Below are 24,499 nucleotides of genomic sequence, written 5' to 3'. Positions count from 1 at the left end.
GCTGGTTCAGTCAGTTGTGTCTGACTTTGGTTCAGGTCATGATCTTGCAATTCAGGAGTTCAAGTCCTGCATGGCGCTCTCTGCGGATAGCTCAGAGCATGGAACCTGTTTCAGATTCTGTGTCTCCCTGTCTCTCTGTATCCCCCTGCACCCCCTCCCCCATTTTAATGCATGCGCACTAGCTCTCACGCCTGTCAGAGTGGCTAAAAGCAAATCAGAAGACTCTAGATGCTGGTGAGGATGTGGAGAAATGGGCACCCTCCTACATTGTTGGTGGGAATGTAAACTGGTGTAGCCCCTCTGGAAAACAGTGGAGATTCCTCAAAAAATTAACAATACAACTCCCCTAAGACTCGGCAATAGCACTGCTAGGAATTTACCCAAGGGATACAGGAGTGCTGATGCATAGGGGCACATGTACCCCAATGTTCATAAAAATTTAAAAAAATTTTAAAAGAATGCTAAAAATTGTTAATTTATACTGAATAACATTCTAAATGGGGTTTCAACACTTCAAACAGAAAGAAAGAGGGGTTTGATTAACTTCCAAATTCTTAGATCAACAGCGGTAATCCTAACATAAATTCCTAAAACATCTATTCAAGACTTTCATGGAATTATGAAGAGTAAAAGATTCTACCACAATACTGGTGAACCTAGAGAACTACTACTTTGCCTGTTTTTAAAAAGGCTTTTATCAAAACAGTTCTTATTAGTAGCTTATAAGAGAATATACATTGTGCATGGAGGACACCTTTTATCCAAGAATCTCAGACAAATAAGACCAGAAACCAATAAAATGGCACATGAAGTCTATTTCAATTAGAGGGATTATTTTAGTCCTTTTAATTTCTTCAGAAAATAATAGATTTTTTTAATNCCAAAGCAGGCTCTGCACTGTCAGCATGGAGCCCGATGTGGGGCTCAAAATTCACGAACCACGAGATCATGACCTGAGCTAAAATCAAGAGTCAGACGCCCAACTAAGTCACCCAGGTTCCCTGAAAACACCCTTGTAAAAAATTCATAAAAATTAAAATCTCAATTTTTCTTAATAATAGTGACAGCTTAAAATAGAAATAGCACTTTAAGCACTTTCTAATGCAAAGCCAGAATTTATCAAACACATAACTTACATTTGTTGTTTCTTTGAGAGTTTCAATTTTCTGTGAAAAATGAGATGTTTAAACAGAAATAATGAGTAGCACAAAGAGATATCATTGTTGTTTTCTACTTGTCATTTAATTAATTTTACTAAAATGTACTCATTACTCTGAGTACAAGCAAGATGGGAAGGGAGTACTTTTGTTATACGTTTTAAAACTTATATCAAACATTTAAATAAAAAATTGACATTTTATGGATTAACATCTGCAAATAAAATCCATGTGATTTCAATTCAACATTTGTAATAATACAAAACATTCTTATTCTTTATATTTAAAAAGTTGTGCCTTTTCTATAGATTGATTCACTATGTGATTTTAAAATACACCTTAAACTTTGCCAAGTTGTTTAAAAATGACATGGGACTAAATTCCAAAACCAAGAATGGAAGGAGAGCTAAACATGAGTTACAGATACTATTCATAAGTGTAAAAGAGACAAATGCAAAGCTATGGTCAAAAGAAACACACAAAAATAAATGATACTGCATCAGGAAATCTCATCAAGGAAAAAATGTTAACTGGAAGAAAGCAATATTCAAACTACAAAGTAATGGCCAGAATTTCAAAGGAGTGGGCAATAGTGGAAATATAATTAAAGCAACTCTTGTTTTGTTTCCTCATCTGTGGCTTCTTGTTTATTCTGCAAATTCTTGCCAGTTGGTTTACTAATATCTGAAGTGACCACATATCAATTTAATAAAATAAACTTTCTACCTTCAACATTTAAAACCTCAGAACAAAGAACTTACTCCTAGGAAGGTGGTACTTAACAAAAAGGCATCATATTAAAAATTCTGTACATTTCTCTTTTCATTTAATTATGAAACCATAACAGAAATTCACCAGAAAACTTCCCCCTGGTCTCTACAGCTGTACTACTTACTTAGAGTAAATAGTAGTACTATAGTAGCCAAAACATTGAGGTCCTTCTGTTACTTCTCTAAAAGGTCCTTGTTTTAAAATGGTTTAAGGCAAAACAATGATTACAGAACTTACCTTTCTCTGTTCATCATCTTTGCAGTTTTGAAGTTTGTCATCAAAAAGCTACAGGATTAAAAAGAAACTGATTTTAGTATCAAGCCACTTTACCATATCGTATACATTTACTAAACATAGAAAAGCAAACCTTAGTTCTTGAACACATTTCTTCCAGGGATGACCTTTATGTATTTTTAAGTTAACATATATATTTCCAAACAACTATATCAAATCCAATTCTACTGAATTATTTTAAGCGGTCAAGTTCAATTACTCTGGTAGAATTACAAGCAAAAGAAAACATTTTGAACTTAAAATATCAACTGAAACCTAAGTTTTTTCTGCTTTGTGATCCAAGCTTATCAACACTCCATATTCTTCCCAGGACTTTTGCTTATAATTAATTTTAAAGTAGGAATTGAAAGAAACAATTTCAGTATTAATAAAGTAGAGAAATCACCTCTCCCAACCCTCACTCCCAAATATGGAAAAACCAAGGCCTTAGAAATTGAACCACTTTAAAATTTACCAGTTTCAAAGAACTTTAAACCAGAATATGAATCTAATCTTGTCATACTTTCTTCTGATTATGTCTAGACATTTTTTTAATGACCAAAAAAGTACATTATACACCCAATTTATCACTATAATCAGAGATAAAGATCTGTGAATAAGTCACCCAGATCTTTTAATAAGTCAGCTTTAAAAAATGCTGAAGTCAGCACACCAGCATCATCAAAAGAAGTATAAATTAACCTCCTCTTGTTTTTTGACCACGGTCCGTTTGCTTGGATGGAGGAGCAGTTAGCGATAGTAAGTAACGGAATGGCCAGACACATGATTGAGTCATTCATCATCATTCATCACTCTTGGCTCTGGTACTGACCGCATCAAGGGGAAAACCCACGTTCAAACTACAGGACTAATGCCCTCAAACTGACAAAGTGGTTTACACTGCATTAATTGCAATGTAATATGAAGAAGGAGGAACAAAAAGAGAAAAACTGCACCATCTAAAAACAGGAGCACATACCCAAGTGTGGATATTCAGATAGCAAGCAAATCCCAACTCTATGCCCATTAGCGCCAAGAAGGCCTGTGGGTTAATGGCATACGCAAATATGTTTCCCCTTTGTGAGAAATCCAGATAAAGATCTTGAGAACTGTCAACAGGACTTTTTTTTGTTCTTTTTTTTTTAACTCAAGCCTATGTAAACACTGTTCTTTATTCAGAGGGCATTTATGTGTTTTCTAATAATGCAGACTTCTTTGAAAACTGAAAAAAAAACGCTGAACCATATAAAGATTCAAATTAACCATATAAAGAACCATCTAAAGGCTCAAATTAACATCAAATAACTTTAAACTCAAAATCAAGCTTGGTAACATTTACTACTTGATACCAATCCAGTATATAAACTAATGCCATACCTTTAATTGTTCTATCAAGATTTGTAGGTAAGCATCGGCCTCTGTAAGTTTCTTATCAAAGTCTTGTACACTAGGAACAAATCCTGAATCTAAACCCTAGAGAAAAAGAAAATTTGTAATAAATCTAACAGTACCCAGACAATGTTTAATAGTACAGAAGATACTTCGTCCTTCATACAGGACATTTCAAAGTAAAAATAGTACTTTTACATAAATAATAGGCATATTTAAACTATCTAAATTCTCCAAGAATAGTGATACATCAATCTCCCTCATGAACTTCTAGCCCTGTTCCCTTATCAAACATGTGCTGCTGCTTAAATTAGGATTTACCCTGCTCTTCAGAATCATTTTCTTCTCTCCCAAAAGCCCCCCAAATTGCTCCCAGTGATCTCCAGAGCAACAGTAATTTAGACAAATGACCTCGATTACCACCTTGATTACCTCCTACTTTACCTCCACTTTGATTCCTCCAGTCCTTTAATCCTAATTTCATATTCTATTTAGTTCTCCCATTCCCTAACCCACCCCATTAGCACTGATGCACTCTCCTCCTTCCTTATTAAAAAAGAACCTCAAAATTCTCACCTCTTCTAAGAATAGGGCCCTAAGTGAAAGTAACAACACTTCTGTCTTAATCAAGTTCCCTACTCCCTCACTTTCACCCTCGGCATGAACATTACGCTCTGGACATGGTGTAAATGTTTATTTATTTAAAGGGCCTACTTATTTCTCAGTTTAATGGTCTAGCATTTGCATGTTCTACTTTTTATACACTAAAAAATTTTAAACTTCCAGAGCATGGGATGCCTATGTTTTAACTCTACTCAAAAGAAACTTGAGTTCTTAATCATCTCCTACTGAAAAACACATCCTAGGTGTAAAAGACAAAAAGTGGGGTGCCTGACTGGCTCAGTCAGTGGAGCGTGCAACTCTTGATCTCCTGGTTTTGAGTTCCAGCCCCATGTTGGGTATAGAGATTACTTAAAAATAAGATCTTTAAACAAAATAAAAGACAAAGTTGGAGACTAAACAAGGCTACCAGCTTGCCATACTTGCATGCCCAAATGTCATGCAGTTAAACAGGGAAATAAGGGTCACAAACCACTAATGTCACATCCCCCAATCCAACCACAAAATTCAGTATCGAATGGGTAAAATACAACAGTTAAACATACCATACTTGATTTTCAGTTGTTGGCCAAAACATGCTGATCATTTTTACATTCCCCAATTTAGTGAACTGAAACCAGGGTTCATTGTATAGTATACCAACACCTTATCTCTGCACAATACTTTATTATTACTAAAGCACTTTTACAGCCATTATCTCAAACACCAGACTGAGACTTTATAGTATGGAAAACAACAATGGGTTGGCAAGCCTGGTTTCTAATTGCAGCTCAGCCACCAACAAGTCTCTCTGGCTGTTTTCTTAACTGCCAAATATAGGCATCCTCTTCATACTATTATTGATGTGGCAGCTAGTACCTCTACTTAAGACTACAATTACTAACACGATCAATTACTACTATTACTATTTATTGTTGCTCTTGCCAAACTAAAATTCAAATTCTGAATCAGAACAGTAAAAAACAAAACAAACCCTAAGTCATATTAGACCATGGGAAAATCACCTTATCTTGAAATGCATTTTCTTTTTCAAATTCAAAGGCAGTAAAACTGCCTGTTTTATTTTCGTTTTTGTTTTACATATATGTAAAGAAACTGCTTGAAATGAGTATTAAAAAATTCCTTCTCAATGAAATCTCATGAATAAAGACAAAATTTTAAGAAAAATCACAATAAACAATGAATGTAATAAAACTGTGGTTTAAACACCTTCATTTTAAAAGATAATCCAAAAAACTTCCTATTAAAACATTTACTATATAGAATACGATAATAAAAGATATGGAAAGGAAGGACAGATCCATTACATTTCAGAGATACTACAGTACTGGATTATGAAAGAATGAAGTGATTTCTTTCTGTTACTATACCACAGAAAAATTAGAACTGCTTGGCTTAGTTTCTGTTTTATCTCACACAGCAATAAAACATAATCACCATTAATGTAACTATAAGATCCAGTTAAAATCAGTAAAATACTATGTGCTTGCTAAATATTAAAAAGGTTAATGGCATATTCATAAGTGAACAAAAGTTTAGGCATCTAAACAAGAAAATGTAACTTTTAAGAATTTTCCCTCTTTTGAATCCATTTAGAACTACCACTGTAAAAATGTAATTAACATATTGTTTTGAACAAATCTGATTGAAAATCTTTCAGTAAATAAATGGAAACAAACTGGATTTAAATTACTGAGATCTAAAACCCATCTACATTAATTCTTAAAAAACAACCCTTTGAAATTGCTATAATCATAGAACCTCACCCTGCCAGGCTCTCTTCTTAGACCTGCCTCTAGATAGTCTTCCAAAACATTCCTTTAGCCTTAGAATAAACTCTACACATCATAACATCCAAGTCAAAGATCTACTCACCAATATATTTTTATGTAATGTATAATAGGAGGTTTATAACAAGAGTTATTAGCGTAAAATCCCAGAACTGGCCTAAACTTCCTTGCACAGTAATCCATACATCTCTGATGTACTTAAAAAGAAAATTTATAGTTGCCCCATCTCCAATCAACAAAATATCATGCAAGCATTTATCAACATGGACAATTGATAGTAATTAAACTGCTTCCTCACACTAAAAGAAAATACCAAGTTGTTTCTATGTATTGTGACTTATAGTAAGTACACAGAAACAAAGCCATCTTTAAAATCTCCCACTTGAAGTTACTTTTACAATGTCTTTGAAAGTCTTCTAGTCTTCACTTGAGTTATCTCACAGACAAGGAACTCATTACCACCTAACATATACTATTTCATAAAAATTCCCTTGAGTCATAATTATTCCTCTTTCTAGTCAACATTTACAATGTAAGACCCTACATTTATTCATGTCCTTTTTAATGGAGTTTTGTTTTAAAACAAATCACCAGAATACAGTCCTTATATCATGTTGAGAATGGTATGTCTTCCTTCCAAAAGAACTAAGAACAATCAGAGCAGATCCTTTAAGACAGTGTGTGACTTCTTATTTCTTACAGGGTCACTCTTGGGAACAAGCCAGTTGGGAGTCAAGCAGATAATACATTCTCTATGCCATTCTTTCAACACTATACCCTTAGGGATAGTTCAGCCTTGAATAAATGCAGGTGGCACTGATTGCAGCACCTGGCAGCTACTGATGCCTTGATGGGGGTCTTCTCCACTACCCCTCCTCCCTAAGATTCTTTCTGCCTTTTTATTCTCTTCCTCCTCCCCTTTGTCTACTCCTTCACTCCCTTCTTCAGGTCTTTCCTTCCTTCCCTTTTGTCATTCAGCAGTGACCAAAGTGGTTTTGTTGCACTTTTCGCAGTGAGGACCAAAGAGCTGCTGCTCCCTAATTTACTATATTGATGAGGCAGAGTTCTCACTTGATGACTTCTGTGTGAATTCATTTAAAATCTAAATTAAACAGAACTATTACACAGAAATAAAGGGAAATGGTCTGTAATGTAAAAGAAGTTAAACTGGAACAAAAGAAATGAAATCTAAATCTTTAAGTTAGATAAATCCATAAAATTAGAAATTAATGTAAAGGAAAAATTATGTGGCAAATATACTAAAAACAAAACAGTCCCTAGTTTTCAAGAATACTATGCTAATAAGGGCACCTGGGTGGCTCAGTTGGTTATGTGCCTGACTCTTGGTTTCGGCTCAGGTCATGATCTTACAGTTCAGGGAGGTCAAGCATTTCATCAGGCTCTAGAGTCTGCTTGGGATTCTCTCTCTCTCTGCCTCTCTTTCTCTGCCCCTTCCCTGCTCTCTCTCTCAAAACAAATGAACATTTTAAAAACAAAAATCACAACAACAAAAAAGAATAGTTTGCTAATAAAGGAAGCTATAAAGTACATTTGTAAAGTCAAGAAGAGTAACACACTATTCCACAGCAGCCAGGATCAATCTATCCAGTTTAAAATATACAAAGAGAGGAACATTTGGCCCCATTTCAAAAATAATATCTAGACTGGCAGAAGAATATCAAACTGTCTCAAAGCTGTATAGAAGTACCTCCTACTACCTTCCTAACACTTATACTGAATAGCATCACTTCTCAGAAAGCACTTCAAGGCTAACAAATGTCAGCAAAATTAAATGAATTCCTATTAATGACTTCAGTTGGGGATATTAAACACTATTAATACATACACATAACCAAATGCTTCACCTCCATTAAAAAAAGTTTTGCAAGGACACCCTTAAAACTGTCTGATGTATATATGAACTGTACCTGCTTTATAGAGGTACTCTTTTAATAAAATAGTACAGGAGGCGATTTTTGAGGCAGGCAGTTAAGATCTTTTAAAGTAATTCCTGGAGACAGAGGAAGAGTAATGAACAGTGGAGGTAAAACTGGTAAAAGGTGGTTTAGGGTCTTGCAGGTCAGAATCAGGCAATAAGAAAGTCATGAGTAATTTGAGGAACTGAGGAGAATAACACAGAACAGGAAGGGCTATAACACTGTGAAAATAAATTAACAAATGAGTAATTATTTTCATATCAAATCTTATTTTACAGCAAAAACATAAAGGACTAAGTGCCCTATACTCTGCTTTCTCTTATATAGAAATAGTATATAATAAAAATATGTTGCAAAAAGAGAAAAGGAAACTATATTAGAGAAATCAGACCATGTAAGTCTCACAGAAAAGTTCAGAATAACAAGAAAACAGAGTAAGTTATCAGTAGTAGAATTGTAAAGGGGAGTAGCAGCTTAAAAATTTAACAAAGGAAAAACACCAAAGAAAACAAGCCTCCTAATGAAAAATAAATGATATGAATCCAGACAAAAGTAGATGTTTTTAAAAATTAGTAAAAACACACACCCTACAATTAAAATAATGAAAACTTTCCATAAATGTCATTTTGATTAAAATATGAGAGTATTTGGAAAGTTTATGTTCACAATTAGCAATTTGAGATGACATGCATCACAGATACGCTTTCATCCAATGAAAGAAGTATAGAGTATACTTACAATTCAATCACTTACAATTATTTTTGAAAATTCAAGAACTGGAGAGATACCAGAAGACTGGAAAAAAGCAAGTGTGGTACTGATCTTCCATAAAAGTAAGGAAAAGAGAGAATAGAAAGTTACTTTATCATGTTGTGAGTCTGACATCAATAACTAAGTAAAGGAATAATAAGAGAAAAGTCTGTAACTATTTAGGGGAACAATAGGTACATGAGCAGCAAGTGGCAAATTAAAAATATATATATATCTTATGCCAAACTTAGGGCTTTTCTGTTCCTTAAAAATTTGTTAGCAAATTAAGCTTTTTGAGAAATGACACCATTTTGTCTCATCAAATGACTTAAAAGTTGGCCTAATGATGAAAATAGTATACTAAAGAAACCAGAAATATTAATAAGATCATGATTTTATGTCGAGTATACTACTCTGTGATTTTCTTGGATTGCTAAAAACCTGGAAACATTTATAATCCCTATTGTCTCTGTGGTTTATCCATTTCATCTAAAAGGAAGAATAGGATTTAGAGGTATAGAGAATTTCTAAGGGCAGGAATTTCTATTTTTAATCCTAAAGAATACTCCACTATCAATTCATTTGCAGTGAAGACGATCAGTTCAAAACTGTCAATAAAACTGAGCCTATTTCTAAATGCTTTCCTCCACTGTAACTTCAGGCTATTTTCCATTTAAGTCAATGTTCTGATAATCTAAGGCTCCAGAGCAAGTTCTCTTTTAATAACATGGTAGCTATAGTTAACTTTCCAGCACTGCTGGTACCCCAAGAATATCCTATAAGGTTTTTTTCTGTAGTTCTAAGTGAACAGTTCTAACACCATGGATTCACCATGGATGCACAATGTATGTTAAAATTTTTCACAGTATTAGGTCCTCTGCTAGACACTTTATAAGTTTTCTCATTTGATTATTACAAGACAGTAAGGACAAGACAGACATTAACCCTATTTTGTAAGCATTTACCCAAATCATGAAGCAGGAGTTTTCTTTAACTGGGATTTTAACCCAGTCCTTTGACTTTAATCTGTTACACTTTTCCCTTAAATCACAATAATGTCCGAAAAGAATTCATGGCATAGGAGCACTAAAATGTAATCTAAAAAATTTCTGAAGGAGACTGATATAGCTAAAATGGGCACAAGCTTTAAGGTCAGACTGATGTAGCTTTAAATCCTGAATTTGCAACTTCCTAATCAATTATTACCTATATGATCTGGCCAAGCTACTTTCTCCACTGCCATTTTCTCAACTAGGGATGGGCATAATAAAAAACCATTCAAAGTTGTTGGATAGATGAAATGAAAGAATATCTGTAAAGTAACACAGTAGTTAAGTTTTCTACTTCCTCTTCATAATTTGGAATCATAAATAACCAGGATTCATTATCTCCAGGGCCTAAACTAGTGCCTAACATAAATAGGGCACTCAATGAACATTTGATGGGGAAAAACAAAACTGATTAATAACCAAATAATACCACAGAACATATGCAATTTGAATAGAGACCCATAATCAAAAAAGGATATAAGCCTAAGTGAAATTGTATTTAACGTTCCTTTAAAAAAGGAAAACAGTAAAAGTTGATAAACTCTGAAGATAATAATAATAAAAAAAGATATGAGCAATACACAAGTCATAAAATACAGTTATAGAAAGTAACTAGAAAAAAAATTCCATATCAGATTTTCAGGAAAGTATTGAGTATTATGCCTGAATCACAAAAGGTGAATAATACTGAATTATTACTGTGGTAATAAAAAGTCAAACAATATAGAGAAAGTCTTTTTTCACCATAAAATAAACTGATTTTTTAAAGTACATCAGCTCTTTAAAAAACAGAATCACTTTTTTTTTTAAATTTTAAAAAATGGCTTATGCATACTATTAAGTTTCTGTTTAAAAAGTACATACCACAAAATAAATGAATTGCTCATACAGTTGGGAAAGAGAGCTACTTTGTCAAACAGGAATTATGTACAGACATTGGTGTCAAAATTCATGAACTTGAATCATAACTCTTAGTACAACTGCTTATTCTTCATATCTTCATCTAATGCTGACATTATAATATAACCTAAGGACTTACAGAAGGAAAGACTAATACTGGTCACATAAAATGACGTGGTTACTCAACTGCAGAAAAAAGGTTTGGGATCTGTACCATTTTCCTCTATTTTTAAATCACTGATAGGTTGTCTTTCCAAAAGAGTTCTCTCAATTTATTTGATAAAGTCATATAAGAAGTCCTGTCAAAACTAAATACAACAAAAACCTGAAGTTTATGAACAGGATGACCATACATCCTAGTTCATCTGGGGTAATTAATGTTTATGCCTGTTGTCTCTGAAAAATTATCAGCAGCCTCCTTTACTCTCAAAAGTGTTCCAGTTTGGACAATAAATTGTATGGGCTCCTTCTATATAAAGAATGTAACTAGCATTCTGGGAGGTGTGTGAGATTGCCTCTCAGGTGTCAGGATGCAGCACATTACTTAAAAAATGGTTTTAAATGAAACACAAGTTTAAAGGTTCTGAATGTAGAAAGCCAATTACAGAAATTAAGCTTTACCAGAATTCAAGTTAGTTAATATTAACTGGGTGCTTACCTTATGCTAGCTAAATGGAAATGTGAATAATATAAAAGTTACATTTTTAAGAAGTTATTTTATTTATACACACATTCCTCTCTGAAATAAAATGCAAATAACAAAACACGTGAAACACATCATGTATTATTACTGGGGATGGGGATTAAGGAAAGAGGGTATTTGAGATAGGGACTATCGTAGTTTTTACTTTATACACTCACTTGTCTGATTTTTAAAAATAAGTATACAGTTGTTTTAATTTAATTAAAAAACGTATGTAAAAATATTTGGAAACATTTTCCAAAAATTTTACAACTGTTTTAGCTTGCAAAATCATTATTCTTTTAAAATTATCTACAATAGCCTAAAATGTCTTGAGAGTAAATTTGTCAATACAACTGCTTAGGTATACCTTTCCAAGCAAAATGTAGCATAACAGATTTATAACATCATTAACAGATCAAAAGTACAAACTGGCAAAAAAAAAAAAAAACACACACACACACTGAAAATTAGCAATCAACACTATGTTGGAATAAATGCCAAGAAGGAAAACAGCCAGTAAAACGAAGCAGAATACCTATTTTTTTCCTACATCCTTCCTGCCAATAGCATAATAACTCAACATTTAAGAAAGCAAACTCATAAAAGACAACACCCACCACATCACTCCCTCTAACAAAGCCCTGTTTGACTATGTGGTGGTGGCAATCACCCAAAGCCTTTCTTTTCACACACTAGTAGATCAGGCTACTAGCCATCTCTTTCTTAACAAATCACAGGTTAACTCATTCCAAGATTTATATAAGCTCTGAGTGGCTTACTAGTATGGGATGGAAAAAATACATTCTTCTTCTCCCCAAGTAGTCCTCAGACTACTACCTAGCATGCATTTAACAGCATTCTGGAAAGCATAAAGTCTCACTACTGTTAAGGGCCCACAAAAATTAAAGTTTTAGGTAAATACTGGATATTTGCTCCAAGCATAACTAAGAGAAACTCATATTCAAACACATGAATCCTTAACCTGAGTATTTTAGTAGGTCAAGTTTTGAAATAACTGCAGAATTCTCTTACATAGTATAATAATCATTAAAATTTTGATTATGAAATGTTTTCAAAAGCAAAACTTGATATATTCTTCTGATAAACCTGGATCTCTCTATAGCAAAACATAACACACTGAAATGAAACAACATCCAACAGGAGCTAAATAATAAACTAGTCAGACCAATAGACAAGTACTAAAAGGCTTAGATCTCACATAAACCAACCAAACAAAATAGAAGAAAAACACTGAAAAGAATACTGTAATTGGTTTGGCACGTATCCTTTAAAAAACTACCAAAGCAGTTTTTGCATATCTGATTTTAGCTGCTAGTGAACATTAAACAGAAGCCAACAGGTTCAGTTTTCCTAAGCTGTTAAAAGTGTCATAGAAAATTACCCTAATTTAATTGTGGCCACAAATCTATCAAGATTGTCTATAACATGACTAGAATATATAAGGACAGGACTCAGTATTGTTCTCAACTGTATCCAAGGCCAGTGTTTGGTTTGTAGAAAGTGCTCAATAAAAATTTAGCAAATGAAGGAATTCTGAAATGTCCCTACCTGTTAGCATTTAAACATAAAAAGTAATCAAATTATAAATCAGTGTATCATGAAAAAGCATAAATAACTCACTCTAAAGGATATTATTTTACAAGTACAGAAGCTGATGTTTTTATGGCTAATTAAAAGTTTTTAAATAAAAAAAATTAAATAACAGATAAGACACTGTGTTATACAGGCAGTACAAAAAGCAAGAGCAGGCAGGGGCGTCTGGGTGGCTCAGATGGTTGAGCATCCAATTCTTGATGTCGGCTCAGGTCATGATCTCATGGTTTGGTCCGTGGAATTGAACCCTGTGTCGGGCTCCACACGGGTAATGCAGAGCTGCTTGGATTCTCTCTCTCTCCCTCTCTCTCTCTCTCTGCCCCACCCCAATTCATGTACCCACACACTCTCTCAAAATAAATTAAAAAAAAAAAAAAAAGACCAGGCAATGACAACTGATTTACCCCTCTAAAAACTTATTCTTCTCATGCCAAATCTTCTCATGAGCAGTTTTATACATGCAGATATCCCGATCTTTCAAAAGTCCACATTACCACTTTGCTTTTACAAAAGACCTTCCATCAGTACCTATTTTCACTAACCAAAAGAAATCTGAAGAGGATATCTTCTTTTATGAAAAAAAAGGCACAAGGCAAAAACAGCATTCAGCATTTGTTTTGCATCAAGCTGTTAGAGAGGCAGCAAACATCACAATCGAGTGGCTCCACCAAGTTCTTTCTCTGGGAACTACACTCAGCATTTCAGCAATCATGCTGCCATAGCTTTGAACTGTATCTGTGAGCATTTGTGCTTTATCGTAATATCTTGAGCATCCATTAGCAAGATGTGTCTTAAGGCATCAGAAAAGTCTGAAAGGTTATTTTTAGGGTCTGGGATCCCTCAAAAACCTTCCCACTTAAATTAATGATAATTGTTTCTTCACTTTACACCATTTTGACTTTGGAACGGTTTCATAAGAACACTATTTTCAAATAGTGGAGGAAACCTATACCACTCTAGGGTTGGAATTCAGCGTTAAAATAATGACTTATTCACTGGGTTGTCTCTTTTAACTATGGCACTGTGCTAGATGCCAAGATGAAGCAGATGTAGACCCTGCCCTAAACATTTCAAATCTATATATAAGATACACATCTGTCTACAAATAATTCAAGCATGATCAAATAAGCGTTACGAGAAAAATGCTGAGAGATCAGAGGGAAAAGCTGAGAGGATGAGAAAGGTTTCACAGAGGTAACATTGTGAAGTACAAGATTTGGACTGACATGTGAGGGGGAAAATATTATAGCAGTGGCCAGAGGCTGGGAAACACCATAATGAAATGGAATATTTGAACTTCTCTTTAACAAAGGGGCTTGAAATGAAATATTTGAACTTCTCTTCAATGAAGGGGCTATAGAAATGAGAGCAGGGTTATGTGAACTAACAAGAGGCGCCCAAGTGCCCAGGAATGAGGAATAGCAGGAGGCCTTCACCACCCCAAGCCTAAAGGCACAAGGAAGGAAACAACATCATCTAGGGAGAACTGGAGGAGGAGCTACTCAAAGGACACTCTAATTATAGTGCATAGCCACTGCCAGAAATGCATCAAAACAGCGCATCAAGAGGAATAAATAAATACCCCAAGAGTGCTTTCTTTTCTTCCTTCTATCTTCTGTTACTACCTCCCATTGGCTAACCCTAACTAGAACCCAAAGGAGAAAGAACCTCAGGTGACACAGGCTGTAAAGGTCAGCCTTCCTGAGCAAAGAGCAGAGAAGGGAAAAGAAGGAATCTGCAGGAAAATGGAGTATAACCAGAAAAGGCAACCTCAGGCTCAGGGGCTAGTGTAAGTATAGAGAGGCTGGAAAAAGAAGGAGGCCAAATGAAGAACAATATGCTCTAGGAGGAGAATATGTTTTTCAGATTCATATGCTGAATCTGAACGAAAATCAAAATTAGTGGCTTAACTGGAAAAATTATTAGGATTTGAAGAGGCAGGAAAGCAATGCATGGGGCAGCAGCAGGGTAGCACCCTGGTTCTCTCTATGGTTAAAAGTGTAAGAATCACTGGGCTCTAGCCTAGTTAATCTAGTCTCTAAACTGTGACCTTGGGGAAGTCATTGGGTTTCTCTGAAACTGTTTTTCCCACTATAAAAATAGGTAAAGGTTGTGTTAAAACAATAAGATCCCTTCTAGTTCTAGGAGCCTGTGAAGCTAACATCTCCAGGTAAATAAGCATGTTCATCAGGTGAGTAAATAATCTTTCTACACTTGAGAAAACTGGAGTCCACTTATTTACTTAAAAAATTAATTTTGTTTAAATAAAGACAATAAGAACTTAAAGGTTCCAACTGCAGCCGAGACCTGCACAATACAACAAAGAATTTTAAAATACAAGCAAACTCTATCATTTAGTGTAACCCTGAAACTGAGTGAGAAAGACCAATGTAATCAGATTTTAAAACATGCTTGGAATGCAAAGAACCCAAAGAAACAACCAAATAAGCAGAATAACCTGACTAAAGTGGCACATTTTGGAAAAAAACAAATGAGGTGTTCAGTCAATGTAGCAAAGAAGCAAAGTTCTTAAAGGTGTCTCCAGAAATAAATGAACTCCAATGTAAAAGGACTACAAGTCTGTCTCTCTCTCTCTCTCTCTGTCACACACACACACACACACACACACCCCAACCATTCCGTCACTATATTCAATGAATGTCTGTTATGTGCCAGGTACTATCATGGTCTCCAAAGGATATCTTTAAGGACAATAGGGAAAACAGCAAATAAAATCATTACCTAATCTTCTGGAATGAGCTCAAATTTCACCCTTTCTAAGCAACATGCTCTGACTTACTATGATACTAACTACCATAGAATTAATTAGTGTTGGTACTGAAGTTAGTCCTTCTTCAAAATACACCAAAGATAGTACAGATTGGGGGAGCAGGGGGAGTTTGCCTAGGATTCTCTCCAGTGTTGTCTCTTGGATGTGGTAGCAACCAGGGAGCTTGATGACTTAGGAAATATTTCTACCTCACAGGGTATTCTCTCCAATGTTGTCTCTCAGATGTGGTAGCAACCAAGGAGCTTGGTGACTTAGGAAATATTTCTACCTCACAGGGAATAAACCAAAATTTGAGTTTGCACACTTAGGACATCATTAAGTCATATATTTTGATCATTTAACAAGCATTCATTGAGCACCTACTATGTGCCAAGCACTGGACTACAGACAAAGACCCTGAGGGTACAAATATGAGTAAAGAACTCTGACCTCTGGAGATCATGGTATAATGCAAGAATCAGACATGTAAGCAAAAAATCTACAATACAACCTAATGTAGGCTCTAATATAGAGATATGAACAAAGTGCTACAGTAGCACACACACAAAGGAAAAGAGAAACTCTAACTGGTTCTGCCTGAAGGAAAACCTCAAAGAAAAAGTAACAAGTGAGTTGTATGTGAAAGGAAGAACTGGAGGTTTATCACTTGTTAGAATTCGAAGCAATTATAATTCTAAGCAAGAGGGAAAGGCTGTTTAAAGACAAAGAACTGAGAGGCAAAGTCATGTTCTAAATGATTAACAGTTCACAGTGCTGGAGTGGTTAACTTGGGTAGAGCACCTGCAGCTAAGTTCAGACTAAAGAGAGATAAATTAGGACCAGGCTGTGAAGGGCCTTGAAGGACTTTTGGCAAAATGGATTCAAAACAGATTTTTTTTTCTAAATGTTTTATTTATTTCTAGGAGACAGAGAGAGACAGCGTGAGCAGGGGAGGGTCAGAGAGAGAGGGAGTCACAGACCGAAACAGGCTTCAGGCTCTGAGCTGGCAGTCAGCACAGAGCCCGACGCGGGGCTCGAACCCACGAACCGCGAGATCATGACCTAAGTGAAAGTCGGACGCTTAACCAACTAAGCCACCCAGGCGCCCCTCAAAACAGATTTTTAAACACTGATGACTCAATCTGATCTGACTAGGGATAAAAAATATGAGGAGAGGGAAGACTAGTTAAAAGGTTTTGCAAAAGTCTAGGTAAGAGATGATGAGAGCCTAAATTAAAGCATTACCATGTGGAAAAACAAGGACAAATCCAAGAGACATTACTAAGGCAAATTTAACAGGATCTGGTGACTGGACGTGAAAAATAAGGGAGATGGGAAATAGCTTTAAATATGTATAGTGAAACATACATAGGCAATTAGTCATTTGTATTTCTTTATTAGTCATTTATATTTCTAAAGTCTAAATATTTTCTAATTAAAATATTTAGGGAGAGGGTGCCTGGGTGCCTCAGTCAGTTAAGCATCCGACTTCGGCGCAGGTCATGATCTCATGGTTCCTGAGTTGGAGCCCCGCTGTCAGCACAGAGCCCACTTCAGATCCCCTGTCGCATTCCCCACAACCGCCCGCCCCCCACCCCTGCACTGTATCTTTCAAAATAAATAAACTTTAAGATATAAATAAATAAAATATTTAGGGAGAGATCCTTGGCTTAATTATAGATTCACACTAAGAACTATTCTTTCAAACATAATCTTTGTTTAAATCTTTACTGAAAAATCTTTCTAAATATAATATGTAGGCTAACTACGTTAATCATTAAAACTGTCTTTTTCTATAGAATCCTCATAAACATCAGTTATCACTCCACACTACAAAGGCTAGACACTGACAGAACTCAACACTTCCCAGGGGATATCCTAGAATTTGCTTTTCAGAATAAAAGCCAGGTATTATCTTCCTCAAGCAATAGACTGCACACCGTGCAATGGCCTGATTTTCCAATTAGCAGAATGTGGCTGGATCACAATGCTCTTCCCTGGCTGAATCAAACTTAAATTCCCTGATATGATCTTCATATCATCTGGGGATGTCTGAGTAATCAGATTATTACTGAATACAATCTTTTTGCATTTAAAAAAAATGCCACCTAGAACTTTAGAAATATCAAAATGGATGTAACCAGTAGCCTTTGCAGCTTAGTATTTTATTGAGAGGTACTTCAAGCATAATGCCATCTCCGTCAAAACCAAACTCAGGACACATTGGAAACAGATCTGGTTTCTCTGGGATATTCCTTATTTCTCATTTAAGCTCTCAGACTAAAAGTCCGATTTTTGGTGGTTTATGTCTTCCCTGAATTAGGAAAGGTAATATATTATTTTTATTTAAGTTGTCTCTTGCTGAGCTACACAAAAAATGAAAGTTAAAAAACAATTTTTTAAAGAAAATGAGATGTTGATCCTAATCCTTAAAGGGCTTTATCACTTAATTCAATACGATGTTCTTAGAAATGATTCACAAAGAGTGGATGAAAATTTCCAATTTAAGTATCACTACAAAAGCTCTTAAAACTGAAATTACATCCCTAAACTGCTCCACTGAAAACTAGAAGAAATAATTGTTTTTTAATTTCCTGAACATAGCTAAAGTAAATAATTTAAGGGACAAGCAAAATCAAATGTTACTTCAAATTAGCAAAAAGTTCTCTGCTTCAATACATCTCTCTTTCATAACAAAAATACTTGTGAAGTACGGTATGAATGCTAAAAAAAATCACATGATTCAAACATGTTTTTTACCCTATTCATTATACGCAACTTTGCATAACTGAGTTGTGCCAAGAACCTAAACCTTTCCCTCCAATTTTTTTGAGAACCTTGTATTATTCCCAAGTTTTCAATATTTTTTTGCACAAGCGAAGCATAAAAACACTCCCCTTTCCCCCCACACACATTCACAAATAATAGCACCTATAATTATTACACACAAAAGATACTAGGCCAGGCTAGAAGAACACAGTGCCAAAAATAAAACAGAAAATGTTTGGCCTGCAACTGGAGATTCTACTGATGGGCAACTGGTGAAAATTAAGCTTTCACATTACGAGAAAGCTTAACTTCTGTGTTTATATCTTGAGACAGCTTTCGAAAAAGAAAGTGAGCTCCACAAAAGTGAGGAAAAGGGGAAGAGATACCCTCCAGTCTGGTTTGGTCGCGAATGACCTCTCAGTGGAACAGGAGGCCCCTAGCCTCACCCTCCAACCCACCTCAGCAGAAGTGAGGAGAGCTCCCCGAGAAGAGAGGGCCTCGGTGGCCACGTTGTCCTACTCACCCCAGAGGGCAGCGGAAAGGAGGCAGGGAGAGAGCGACATTCGCGCCCACGGCCCGGCCCCGACGCAGCAGGGACCCCGGGGACTCAGGGGTGGGGGCCGGCCCCTTTCCCAGACCCTCTGGGTCTACTCACTCCGCAAGTGGCCAGCAAGAAAGCCATTCGCCAAGGCCCCCCAACCTCTGTGCCTCCAGGGGAGGGAGCCAGGGGCCACTTCCAAGCACCCCTTTTTTCCTCCCCCAGTCCGTATCCCCCACAACGCAGCGAAGTCGGTCCACTCTGGTTCCNCACCCCCCCCTTACTCCCCCCCCCTCTTGCCCCGCCCCCCGCCAGGGCCTGGGGGCCGCACCGATTGGCTGGCCCTGGCGGCTCCTGGCAAAGAAACCCCTGGCGATTGGCCATGGGTCACCTGCTGTAAAAGAGGTGAGCGGCTGATGATTGGCCATTAGGCCAATTTTGGGTGGAGAGGCGAGAGGGAGAGGGCCACTCACGCGAGGAACCGACAACAGAAGTAGCACCGGAGAGCTTGGCCCCCTTCCTTCCAGCCCAGACCCAACACAGGCTGCCTCCTCACGGAGCCCGGGGCTCGCCTTGGGGGCTGTGAGCTGGGGACCCAAGCCTGCAGCAGGACCTATGCTTCGAGATGTGCAGCTGCTGCCGGCTGAGCCCACGCCCTTCTCAGGAAAGGGAGGTCACTGCTCAAGGGAGCTCTGCCTGGCTTCAGAACTTTAGCCCCAGGAATTCCCATAACGTGGCGACTGGAGAAGGACTGCTTACTGACGAAAAACTGCTCCACCTACACCCACCGACTTCTGGTTCACTATCTAAAAATCTGGCAGCTGTGTAACCAAGTACTTCTTGCTGCTTTCGCTTACTTCCGCAAAGTTGTTTGTGTCGCGTGCAGGGATGGGGAGAGGAGTGGAGGGGAGGAGATCTTTCATCAATAAACAGAAGCATGGGTGCCTGTTTTATTAATACAGGAAACAACGTAGGCCTGCTGTTATGCCACAGCTCCATAAGGCATGTAGGTGGCTTGTGAAGATGCTTCAAGAAACCAAACGGCATAATTTCAAATTAGATCAAAAGTTCGGATTTAGAGGACCTTAATTATCCAAAATGCAGGGAATCAAAGACATAAATGATCAACTTACTGCTCCGGAGGGCAATGCCCTTTTCTTTCTCTTACCATTTTTCCTTCTGGTTATTTATATATCTGCAACTACTAAATTCTTAGGCACCTAAATTTTTGTAGCTCTGTTGCTATCCCCTACAACTAGCATAGTGTGCACGCACAGAAAGCTCAATAAATGCTTGCTGCACTCAATGTTAAAGATACCTACAGTTTATTTAATGTAATTTTTTTTTCAAAATGCCCAGTACAAAACACAATCTCTTTTTCCCCCACACCCATCCCTCAAAACCCTGGTCTTCCAGTACTCACTCTCTATATCGGTAAATGAAAATCACTACAGCCCACTCTAATATGTAAGCCATAAACTTGGTAATCCATGATGCCTCTCTCATTCCACCTTCAATCCATCATTTTTACCTCTTCAATACATTCTCAATTCTGTCCACCTCTTTCCATTACCACCACTCAATTATAGGTCTGGGCCTCTTGTAATAAACTTCCTGAATCTACCCTAGCTCCTCCAATTCATTCTTAACACTATAGCCACAGTAGTTGGTTTTCAAAACCAATTCATTACTCCCTTTTCACCACCTACCACATCCAATTACAGAACTTCAACTGCTCCCCAGAGTGCTTAGGATACAATTCAGTCTTTAACAGTGGCTTACAAAGTTAACTCTGCTTCTCCTCCCTAGCTCCATTTTACACCTTCCACTCCTTCATTTTCTGCATTTCACATAATGACCTTTTAAAAATTTCTTCAATGTGCCATGGACTTTCCAACCTCATAGCCTTGGCACAGGCTGTTATTTCTGTCTTTTACACTTATCTCCTTGACACCAATCCCCTTCAATTTACTGCTATTCATCATCTTGTCCTCCCCACTTATGTGAATTCCTATTATGTTCTCATGGCGCCTATAACTCTCTTTTGCAAAACTTATCACAGCTATAATTTTACATGTATTTGAGTTATTCTTTTCAATTAACCTTATTGAGATAATTTACATACAATAAAACACATCCCTTTTAGATGTACAGTTCAATATATTTTGATAAATGTATACATACATGTAATCACAACTAGGACACAGAACATTTCTATCACCCCAAAATTTCCCTTATGCTCCTCAAGCAGTCAATCCCACCAACCACTGCTCCTTCTATTTGCATTATTCTTTCATTAATGTTTATGTTCACCACTAGACTGTAAGCTTAATTACACAAGGATCTATCTGATTTGGTTCAACATTATATGGTCAGTATTTAGCCACATACGTGGCACATATTAAATGTTTAATAATGGATTTTCTATGTTAATAGATTCTGAAAATAAACATCAATTGTATGATAAATATCAAACAGTGATGCAGAAAATATACATTAATTTTGCCAGATGGACAAGGTCAATGTTTAGCAACTTCCACTAACACTCTTTAACATTCTCCTTTATATCTGCCTTTCTAGCAGTTTTGTGCCTGAGTAGCCAAAAGTATGTAATTCAATATTGGCTGATCCAACAGTTCTCTAGGCCAGGGGGAAAAGGCCTCCATCTCTCATTCTGTCTATATACTGTACTGTTTGACCCCGTAAGAGACATAATACTTATTTATATCTTTCTTACTTACCAGGTCCTTTATTTGCTTATGTTTTATCTCCCCAACTAGACAGAAAGATCGATGGCGTCATTAGTGACTTCATATTTAACAGTGTCTATCAAAGTGTCACTTTTTTTTTTAAAGTGTCCTCCAAATCTACCACTACCACCACCACCACCACCATCATTATCATCATCATCATGGGTCAGTCATTTCAAAATCTAATGCATTATCATTTTTGACAATATAGTGTAAATAGTAAAATTCTAGTAAGATTTTATTGGACCTGATAATTATTAGTTTTTTTTATTAATAAGCTTAAGTGTTAAGATTGGGGTAATGGCAATAGAATATATGAGTTATAATGGTCTCTTAAGACAACTGACTTTTCCTTTACTACATATACATATGTAACTCTATGTTCTAGTTACACATTTAAAGAGGCCACAGCTACAGTCCAAAGTCTTCCTGTTCATCTAGTTTCATGCTAGAGATAACTATTTGTTACATATAGTTCTCACTTTCCCAATTCTAGCATAAAGTTAGTGTGCATAAAAGATGTACTATTTAAAATGAAAAGTAAATACATGATACAAGGCAACTTGACCCATTTTCTCTCAAGAAACTAGAGGACTTCTAAGCAAAGTTGGCAACTCAAGTGGTTTTTTAAAACATCTACAAATAATTTCAGAAGAAAGTTAAGGGACCAATGCCTTAAACCCATATATAACAATGGATCTCCAATGTATGCATAAAAGAATCTTCAATACTTATCTTTAAAAAATTTTTTTATTCTTTATTTATTGTTGAGAGAGAGAGAGAGAGAGAGAGAGACAGAGTGTGAGCGGTGGACAGGTAGAGAGAGAGGGGGACACAGAATCCAAAGCAGGCTCCAGGCTCAGAGCTGTCAGCACAGAGCCCAACGCGGAGCTCAAACTCACAAGCTGTGAGATCATGACCTGAGCCGAAGCCGGATGCCCAACACTGAGCCACCCAGGCGCCCTTTCAATATTTATCTGTGAACTACATAACTAAGGCTTATTATTAGTGCTTTTTCTGTTTTTGTTCAAGATAAAGAAGAATACAATAGGATGAATAAGGAGTACAAAAAACAACCTGAAAAAAATAAAAACACTTAAGATTAAGGATGAGAGGGTCTTTCAAAAGACAATAAGTCAAGCAAAAAACAGGCCAATTTTATCTACAGCCATTAAGATGAAAAGAAAATTTTAACCAGACAGAATTCATGCACTACTTTCAAAAATATTCTGCTAGAGGGCTCGGTTATATTTACATATAAATTACATTTATATTCGTAGTTGCCCTATGAATTTGCTTTGCAACTCAGGCCAAATGACTAGAACAGATAATATTAAAAGACAACTCTTGGAAGAAGGATATGCTGCTCCACTATTTGACTAGTACACAAAAGTCTCAAAACTAAAGTCAACCAATACATTTCCACATAGAAACTTTGGTCATATGGAATCAAAACATCACTTGCCATATGGCAGAAGCAGTCTATACTATCTCGTGGTCAGGGTGACCACGTTCCAAAAGTTTATTTTATTTGCAATTCTCAGTGCATTATCAAACAAAAGAATTATTTGGTTCAAGGTTAGGAATAAACACCCTTCATAAACCACACAATGGCTATGATAGTGTACTGCTTTGTTCGCCAATATACCTTTAGTATCTCCTTAACACAGGGACTGACATGTACTTAATAAATGTCTGCTAAATGAATGAAATACCAGGTATTATACTATGAAAATAGCAGTCTAAACAACTAAAAAGGCTGAAAATGTCTAGTATAGCAAGCAGAACAGAGAAAGCAGAGAGACAGTAGGCTGTTGTTTTTCTCTATGAGCCCTTTAGTACTATTTAATTTTAAAGCTTGTATTAGGTACTAGTGCCCGATTTTTAAACATAAAATACTGCATTGGTCACTTAAGTTTTTTCTGAAACAACTTGTAGATTTCACTAAAAACACATGAGTTGCCAGGGTGCCTAGGTGGCTCAGTAAGTTGAGCATCCAATTTGGGCTCAGATCATAATCTCACGATCTGTGAGTTCAAGCCCCACGTTGGGCTCTATGCTGACAGCTCAGAGCCTGGAGCCTACTTTGTTTGGATTCTGTGTCTCTCTCTCTTTGCCCCTCCCTGAGTCATGCTTGCTCTCAATCTCCTTCTCTCAAAAAAAAAAATTAAAAGTTACAAATGAGAACTATGTGTTTATCTCTAAAGAAAGGTGTGAGAAACACTAATGCTTTTATTTTATATACTTCTATATATTTTAAATTTTTTAGAAGCATGTCTTACTTATGTCATTATTTTATTATAATTTCTTAAAACTTCAATCCTCATTATTTTTATTTTCTACTTTATACTAGACTGAGCTCTGTAAAGTCAGGGACAACATGTCATTTATTCACGATTATATCCTCTACAACTAGTACAGTTCATGGAACACATAAAGTGTGTGGTATTTACCAAATGCATACCTTTTTTGTATTCTCCGTATGTTCTGAATTGAACATGCACTATTTTTAAAAAATTTTAAATCTTTTTATACAGAGAAGGCAGGAAAATATATAATAAAATCTAAGAGTTCCATAAAAACACAGTTCTGATAAATTTCTGGTAGTTAAAGGAATGACCTTCAGCAGCTATAAAACTGGACCATCTGTTCCTTTTTTCCCTAATTTTTAGTTTTTTAAATTTTTTTGAGAGAGAGTGTGCATGAGCAGAAGAAAAGGGAGGGAGAGAATCCCAA

The 24,499-nt window shown here is 36.2% G+C and overlaps 1 protein-coding gene across 5 annotated transcripts in view; it reads right to left on the bottom strand.

The window, feature by feature from the left end:
- The window catches only part of OSBPL9 (oxysterol binding protein like 9), a 176,829-nt gene that overhangs the window by 40,367 nt on the left and 111,963 nt on the right, over positions 1 to 24,499 (bottom strand). For 2 of the 5 annotated variants that reach the window (XM_077779835.1, XM_077779836.1), the window contains exons 5-7: positions 3,579 to 3,674; positions 2,166 to 2,213; positions 1,137 to 1,166 (exon numbers count right to left, since the gene is read on the bottom strand). In XM_077779835.1, coding sequence (XP_077635961.1) covers positions 1,137 to 1,166; positions 2,166 to 2,213; positions 3,579 to 3,674 — 174 coding nt within the window. Of the gene's footprint in view, positions 1 to 1,136; positions 1,167 to 2,165; positions 2,214 to 3,578; positions 3,675 to 18,998; positions 19,082 to 19,130; positions 19,279 to 24,499 lie in introns of those variants that run through there. The other 3 variants (XM_077779838.1, XM_077779840.1, XM_077779837.1) reach the window with 3 other exon arrangements.

The sequence above is a fragment of the Crocuta crocuta genome, unplaced genomic scaffold (genome assembly GCF_008692635.1).
Source record: "Crocuta crocuta isolate KB4526 unplaced genomic scaffold, BGI_CrCroc_1.0 scaffold168, whole genome shotgun sequence".
NCBI classification, from domain to species: Eukaryota; Metazoa; Chordata; class Mammalia; order Carnivora; family Hyaenidae; genus Crocuta; species Crocuta crocuta.
Note: the sequence above shows the minus strand (reverse complement) of the source record. Positions and strands in the feature narration are given on the sequence as shown.